This window comes from Elephantulus edwardii, unplaced genomic scaffold, assembly GCF_000299155.1.
Source record: "Elephantulus edwardii isolate Elephantulus edwardi_28Jun2011 unplaced genomic scaffold, EleEdw1.0 scaffold00275, whole genome shotgun sequence".
Lineage (NCBI taxonomy): Eukaryota > Metazoa > Chordata > Mammalia > Macroscelidea > Macroscelididae > Elephantulus > Elephantulus edwardii.
In genome coordinates this window covers 67,209-75,618 of record NW_006400025.1, presented here as the reverse complement: position 1 = coordinate 75,618, position 8,410 = coordinate 67,209, and the positions used below count along the sequence as shown (strand labels likewise).

The 8,410-nt window shown below is 36.7% G+C and overlaps 1 protein-coding gene across 3 annotated transcripts in view; it reads left to right on the top strand.

Annotated features, from left to right (window-relative positions):
• Nucleotides 1-7,565, top strand: part of CTNNA2 (catenin (cadherin-associated protein), alpha 2) — a 1,691,926-nt gene extending 1,684,361 nt beyond the window's left edge. The window contains exon 17 of one of the 3 annotated variants that reach the window (XM_006900179.1): nt 6,396-7,565. In XM_006900179.1, coding sequence (XP_006900241.1) covers nt 6,396-6,683 — 288 coding nt within the window. In that variant the 3' untranslated portion in view covers nt 6,684-7,565. The remainder of the gene's footprint in view (nt 1-6,395) is intronic. The other 2 variants (XM_006900178.1, XM_006900180.1) reach the window with 2 other exon arrangements.
• Nucleotides 7,566-8,410: the final 845 nt, after the last annotated feature.

Genomic DNA, 8,410 nt, shown 5'->3' with positions numbered 1-8,410 from the left:
TGACCCTATGAACAAAAAATCTGAAACCTCTTCTTTCTATTCTGCGCCATCCTCACACTTCCTGACACCCAAGAGCTCATTATGGCAATCATTGTGTCAGTTTACCTAGCTGAGAGTTTCCCTCTTCTTCGCCAGTCCTCTACTCCTCACCTCTTAGCAACATATCCAAAGTATGTGAGGCAATGCCTCCAAAGAGTTCCTCCAAAGAGCACTCCAGCTGCACCCTCTCCAAGAAATAGTTATTTGTTCTCTTGCCCATCCACAGGATGTTCTGCGCTATTCTCCAATACCACAGCTTAATGATGCCCATTCTTTTTTTATCATCCTTATCATTACAACTAAATAATTTAGAAAGGTCTAGCTACAAGTTTTCCCAGTGCAGTGTGTCTTCTTAGTACTGCAGGTACCAAAGGTATTTACCAATAAGACCTCTCCAAATTATTGAGGAGTAATGATGTTAGCTTGAGGACAAAGGTGTGTCTTACTCATGCCGTTGTCTTTTCAGTTACTTGCTAAGAATCTCATAGCTGGGCAATGAGTAAGGGTCACAAAAGAATTGATACTTTTGAGCTGTGTTGTTGAAGAGTATTGGACACTCCATGGGCTGCCAAAAGAACAAACATTGGAGAAATTGGAGTATTGGAGAAAGCGCAGCCGGAGTGCTCATTGAAGGTAAAGATGACAAAGCTTTATCTCACATATTTTGGGCATGTTATTAGGAGGGACTCTTTCTTGGAGAGGAACATAATGCTGGGAAAGGCAGCAAGTAGGTGAAGGAGAGGAAGAACTTAAACCTGGCAGATTGACACAGTGACTGTGGTAATGGGCTCTAGTGTACCAGGAAGTGTGAAGATGGCACAGGATAGGACAGGGTTCAGATCTGTTGTTCATAGGGTCAATATGGGTCACACTCAACTCGACAGCACCTAACGACAAGAGAATTATAGGATTCAGTTTCCTCATTTGAAAAATGGGGATGATGCTAGTTCTTATTTTAAATATTTTTTAAAAATTGAATCACATCATGTAAAGGACAAAGAATAATACATATATCAAGTCACTTATGACTTAAAATGATGGTATAGGGTGGGAAAACTTGGCCTATAGCATTTATAAAGCTCTACTCTTTGTGTACAGAGTTCTGCTGGCATAGCTCATAAGGAGTTGCACTAATCTAAAGATGACATCTTCATGGCAGTTCAAATCCACCAGAGGCTTAAAAAAAGAAAGATGCACAATCTCCTTCCTTGTGATTGATAGCCTCTAAATGCCCACAAAAGGATCATCTATGAGTTGGTTACAACTTGACAGATATAAAAGTGAAAGACTCTTAATAAAAAATTACTGCAAAATCTTTTTTCCAGAAGGGCTGGTGAATTAGAAATTATCTTTAGGTAACACCCAAGTGCTTAACCACTGTTAAACCAGGATTCCTTGCCAGGTACCTAATCAGAGTTTTATTAATGTTGCTTATTGATATTGTTGTTGTTGTTGTTGTTGTTGTTGTTTTTAAGTGCCATCAAGTTGTATAGATGATTCATAGTGACCCTATGAATGAAAATACTGAACACTTGTATAAGTTTCATCATTTTTCCAAATTCATAGGGTTTCTGGAGGTAAGCTGTTTTGGAAATAAATGCCACTCCTGCTTCCAAGCTTGTTTTAATTGGGGAGCTCCACCAAACACTGTCCACCATGGGTGACCATTATCGCATTTGACACATCAGTGTCACACTTTCAAAATCTCCATTACTCTGTATTAAAAATTAATACTTTTCAACTGTTTTGAAATGTTTGTTAACTAGCAAAAGTTGTGAAATTTAACCAAAAAAATGAAAAAACACCACCTAACATCCCAAAAAACTGTTGCTATTGTTGTTGTCATTTGAACCAACCCTCCAGAGGATGGATTTTCAAAGGGTATAAATCACATGGGAGGAGAATGCCCATCTTTATCCATCAAAGCAGTTGGTGGACTCAAACTGCCTGCCTCTGAGTTGTCAGCACAACTCCTTACTCCTAAGCCACCAGAACTCCCTCTACAACTCTATATTTGCCATGACCTTCTATGTCCACAAAAGTCAAAAGAGTTCTCCAGACTAAAGCTTGACCCACAGATTTGAAATTTGCCAGCCTCCACAACAGCCTAAATTCTTTCCCAGATCTTCTGTGACCTCTGTGAGATGTTATAACAAACTAAGAAACTCAAGGGCAAAGACAGGAGATAAAATAATAATGGAAGAAGAAATTGCTGACATATGAGATGATAGAATGGTCCAACAATTTAGAAACGTTGGAATTTGGGGCATATTTAACCTCTGCTGTATATTCTAGTGTACCATTAGTTAAATATTTCTATGACTTCTGAATGCGTATACACACAAACTAGAAAATAAATATCTGGTTCAAACGTATTTTTAGTAAATATTTCTTCAGCATCCTTTGGATTTTAGGTCTTTGTAGCAAGCGATCTAACCAGCTAGATTGAAAGTATCTTATTGTGTAAGATATAAAATTACTCCCTTCCTTCAGCTCGACTCATTATCATTATGTTGGAATCAACTCGTAGCTGTCTCTACACAGGTTCTTTGAGGCTGCAATTTGCAAAGGAGATTGTCTATTTTTCTCCAACAGTTCTACCAGTGGATTGAAAATGCCAGACCAGTAGAACATTTGTGTTTATTGTGCAACTCTTAATTGACTAGGCCACTGGAGTTCCCTATTATATTCCATACCTAATCCCCCAAACTATATGAATTATATCTATTAAATGAGTAAATTTCTGGGCCAGTTACCGGAATATCTGTTAACGTATTTTGTAGCTGTAGTGCTCAGAGCTTTATTACACTGTTGCTATGATTACATTAGTCTCATACACAGTTGCTAACTGAAAGGTCATCAGTTCAAGTCTTCCCACCAAAGAGCCTCTTACCATAAAGATTTACAGTCTCAGAAATCCTATGGAGTCTCACGATGAGTCTGAACTGACTTGACAGTGGTAGGTATTTGTTTTTTATTCTTAGAGAGGCATGTTGTCCACAAATTCAGTTTCTGGCCTAGAAAATAGCTTGAATGAAACCACTGACTGTATATTTCAGAGCTGTCTCATACTCAACTCAACCAATGTATTAGGTTTGTTCGCAGGATTCCTGCTTCAGGCTGGGAGAGGAAAGGGGTTCTGAAGAAGAGACAGGCTATCATATTTTTGCTGCAGAATTAGACATCATCTATCTGAAAATGGAATCTGTGGTAAAAATCTCAAAATTACTTGTAATCCTTCTCTTCAGATCCACCTAATTCTCCTTAGATTCTTCACTCTTGGGAACCATTTAGTAAAGCAATAGGTATACCTTGTCTTTTTTCACTTCTACTAATTCTATTGCCCTCTAGCAAAGTAGCTCAACTTCCTGTTATAATATTCATTTACTCTTTCTTTACTTAAAACACAAAATATGATTAGCTAACTTCATAAATGAAATGTTCTCATTTTTGAAACCTTGCAGACTTACAGGAAACTGTAGGCTATAAAATTGTTGGATGAAATAAACTTTCACATAGTCTCTGGGTTTCATTAATCCAGGAGTTCTCAAATTAATAACATTAAATCTGATATCTAAATCTGATATCAAAGTTTATCTTGAAGGCTATAAAATTGTTGGATGAAATAAACTTTCACATAGTCTCTGGGTTTCATTAATCCAGGAGATCTCAAATTTTAGCATGCATCAGAATCCCCTGGCTGGTTTGTCAAGACAGATTGCAAACAGATTCTCTAGCTTTGGGATTACATCTAAGAATTTGAATTTCAAGAATTTTCCAGGTGATACTGATGCTGCTGGATTACAGAGTACACCTTGAGAACCACGTCCTTAATCCACACTTGGCCTCACTCCTGTTAACATGTTAATCTAGAATTTCCTTTTCTTGAGATAGTTTTGCGAATTTAGACCCTGTAAATAAAACATTATAGATAATTTGTTATTATTATTATTTGTCATACATGGACCGTGCTGTGAAATAAAAGTAGCAAAGTAAAATATCCATTTTCTTTAGTTAATTCTTAAAACAGTGAATTATACATTCATTGAATTGTGGCTCTAATGTACAAATATTTTGGTTGTTTCATATAATTTTATGGTTAATTTAAAGGACTTTAATTTTTTTAAAGTGGTTACAACTGAAGAAACTAATTTTTAGAGTTTATATTTTCATAGTCTAAGCTTTTCAATTGTCAAAGCCATTTTTTTTAAAACCAGAACTCTTAAGAAAGGATACAAATCAAAGAATATACAAAATAATTTTGTGAAGGCCTTGAGTACAGATCTAATGTATCTAATGAGTTACATTTTCTTCAGAAGAAATGAGACAAAGCTCAAGTGAATGCAAAGCATGTTTCATAGGAAAGACAGAGAGTTTAGATCCCCTTAACTTAAATTCTTTGAAAATCCCTCAGCACCCAGAATGCTGTATGCCCAGCTCCTGGGTTCAGTGTAACTGTGGTCCATATTTTCCACCTGTTGGTAGGAGGTGCCATAAATTAGGGAAAGACAGCATTCTTGGAAAAGTGGAGGGTAAGTAAAATGAGTAAAACCCTCAAATTGATAAATTGACAGAGACTGCAACAATGAGCTTGAGTATGGTGTAGATCGTGAAAATGTCATAGGTTGAATGGTTCTGCTCTCGTATTCATAAGGTCACTATAAGTCATAATTGATGTGGCAGTTCCTAACAACCACCACCAACAACAATCAATAAATTACATATTATTCAATGAACAAACTGGACGATTCTTGAATCCCTCATTTAATCCCAATAGACTAATTTCCTTAGTTAATATTGCAACAAGCTTGACCAAAAGACTCTCTAGGCTCAAACGTCCCTTACAGTTCAGCTATTCCCCTTCTTTTACTGTTGTTTGTTGTTGTTCTTGTTAAATTCCATTGAGTCATAGACAACTCATAGCTACCCTATGAATGAAAGTCTTGAACACAAACAACTTTCATCTTTACGCCAAGTTCATAGAGTTTCCGGAGGCAAGCTATTTCAGAAGTGGATTACACTCCTGCTTCCAAGCTTATTTTAATCTGGAGCTCCACCAAACACTGTCCACCATGAGAAACCATTACCACATTTGAAACATGAGTGTCAGTGTTTACCCTCGCAGCAACCATGAGTTGCCAGACCAGTGCTATACTACTTAGATGAATGTTTGACTGAAAACAATTAAAACTAGATTAAAAACAATTAAACTAAAGTCTCAACCAAAACCCAGAAAACTGTTTACTAGGTCACAGATAATATCTGACTTGAAAGAGAACGTGAGAATGCAGATTTTATCTCTCCAGCATGTATAGTGCAGGGACTTAAGTCTATAACCAGCACCTATCACATGATCTGACTGAATTAAAGCAAAAAATTCAGTCACCCAAATAATATCTGACTTGAGAGTCTGGTAAGGAATGGTCCTCCAAACCTACTCGGCCCTTAAATGTGACTTGTCATAGCATTTTAAAAGTATCTTAAATAATAGGTATAGTGTGTATGGTATTGTGTATGTAGTAGCTTAGTCTTTGATGTACCGTTTAAGTTGTGTAAACCTAGGTACTTTTTATTGGACCTCTGCATGTACCAGCTATCTTCTCATTCGGTGAGGATTAAGAGGGAAAATATATACAAAGTTCCCAAAACAGTGTTCAAAACACATAGGAACTTCAAATACAAGGCCCTTACTGAATGTTTTCTGACCTACAAGATCCTGATACAATTATTACTAGTTTAAAGCAGGTATGTTCAAGATCTGGGGATAGTTAACTGTGTAGTCTAACACCTAAGAAGACATATTGCGCACGGATACATTCTTCTGCTTCGTTGTCTGCAGGATCACTAATCTTAAACACAACGTGAAGAAATAGCTACTGAAATAATAGCTACTGGCAGGATCATGAAATTGAGAAGGAACACTTTATTCTTCTGCATCTATTAAATGTTTTTTAAACATTTAAGTAATTAGCATTATTATTAATAAACCTAGTGTAATATTATGAGGTTTTCAACTCCAGAAAATTTTATTACCTTAGAATTTTCACGTGCAAAAACAGAGGGCTTTTACTGAAGAGATTTCAGGATTTTAGAAAACTGTGTGCCACAGAAGATCTTTTTTTAAAAAAAGAAAAATTGGCTAGTTTTTATTTTACTTTGGCAGAATGGATATGAGAAGAGAAATGATTTCTTAGTAACTTGTTTGACTTAGCGTGTGATAATTTGCTTCTTTTTCTTCAATAACTTACAATTAGATAAGCAAAGCATTGTTTTAAGTATGAAATTGTACCACCCTGTGAATGTTGGACCTAGACTAACCCAAGTGCATTTTCTTTTTTTATTCCCTCCTCCTCTAGCTGGACAGTGCCACATCCCTCATCCAGGCAGCTAAAAATCTCATGAATGCCGTGGTCCTCACAGTGAAAGCATCCTATGTGGCTTCAACCAAATATCAGAAGGTCTATGGGACAGCTGCTGTCAACTCACCGGTTGTGTCTTGGAAGATGAAGGCTCCAGAGAAGAAGCCCCTTGTGAAGAGAGAAAAACCTGAAGAATTCCAGACGCGAGTTAGGAGGGGCTCTCAAAAGAAACACATTTCACCCGTACAGGCTTTAAGTGAATTCAAAGCAATGGATTCCTTCTAGGAAGATAGGCTTTAACAAGAAAGCAGTTTGGTTATTTTCTCCTCTTTCATTTTCTATTTGATTCCATTTTTGTATGCGTACTTGCCAACTCATATGCCTCTGGCATGGGGAAATTAAGGAAACTGTCTGATTGCATGTAAGACAAGATGTGATCAATACTGCTGATCCATCTGTAGCCCAGGCGGGGCCAGGAGACGTCTGTCCTGAAGTGGCACTAAACTGTCCTTTTCGATATTCTCATAAAATTGGGCACAACGAGTTTGCATCACAATGTTTATGGGGGTGGGGGATGGGGGAAATAAACTTAACTCTTCAAAAGCAAACTGTAAATGCATGCAAGACTCATTAGGTTGGCAGGTATATTAATAAGTGAAAAATCTGGAAGTGTAATGGTAGAACATAAAGCTTGTATTGCTTCTGTATCAGTGCAAAAAAATGTACAAGCCAATATGCTTAAGTGTGTGGCCCACAAATGGAACAATTTAACTTTGAAGTTATATCCTTAATATTATGTGACTTTTCTAAAAGGGGAAATTAATGAATACAACCTACTATGCTTCTTTTAATCTGCATTTTGTTCTTTCTCTTGTAGTAGTAATACCATTACTAGTGTTCACGTTACTAATTTTTTTCTGAAATAATAAATCAGCATTTATTTTCCACAACTAAAATCCTTCCAGTTGCACTGGAAGTATGCTTTCATTTTATATATTTTTGAGTTGAAATGTGATTTCTCTAGATAGGAGGCCTGGTTGTGGAAAGTTAGATCAATTAAAATTGATAATGTGTGAAAGTTTAGAGGCAAATACTAGGTGTAGTTTGGAGTGCTGGTATCTATTACACCATTGTATCCACAAGCTCAAAATAAACTCATTTAATCTTAATCTTACCCAAATGTGTTGTTTGTCTGGATATATATATATATATAAAAGATAAGAGCATTTTCCTTAAAAAGGATTTGAAAGCCATTTTTGCTTGGTTTTAGAAATTTGGACTAAAAATGGTCTACAAAGAATTCTCTGGGTCATCCATAGAATTAAGACTTGGTTTTGTTTTGTGTTTTTTGCCCATTTTATTTAAAACTAAACCTGAAGTGAGAAAACTATAAATTAGACCTTTCTGGACCAACTTCAGCTGTGTGTTAAACAGCTTAAGATATGTAGTGTTTTTCAAAGAAAGGTTAAGTTCAAAACTCAATCTTTTTAAGATAGGCTTATTATGTCAAAGTTACTTCAAAAATATTATCCTTATATATATGGCTAAATACTGTGACACTGATGTGCCAAATGTGATAACGGTTACCCAAAGTTGATAGTGTTTGATGGATCTCCCAGATAAAAACAGGCTTGGAAGCAGGAGTAGCATCTACTTCCAAAATGCCTTGCCTCCAGAAACTCAGGTCTTTTGTTCATATGGTCGCTATGAGTTGTCTACAACTCTACAGCACCTAACAACATAACAACATGTTGAAAGAGCAGGCACCCTGCTCCACTTTAAAGGAGGATAGGATGAAATTGTTGCTGTTGTTGCTCTATGCCATCGAGTTGCTTAAGACTCATTGCAAACCCATGTACGGCAGCTCTGAACTCTGCCCTGTCATAAGCCAGTCTCACTAGTCCCAACACACCAGTCCTCATTTCCCAATTACTATATCACTCCATCTCATCAGGGGGTCTTCCACTCCTGTACGATCCCTCTCCTTTCCAAGCATGATGTCCTTCTCCAAG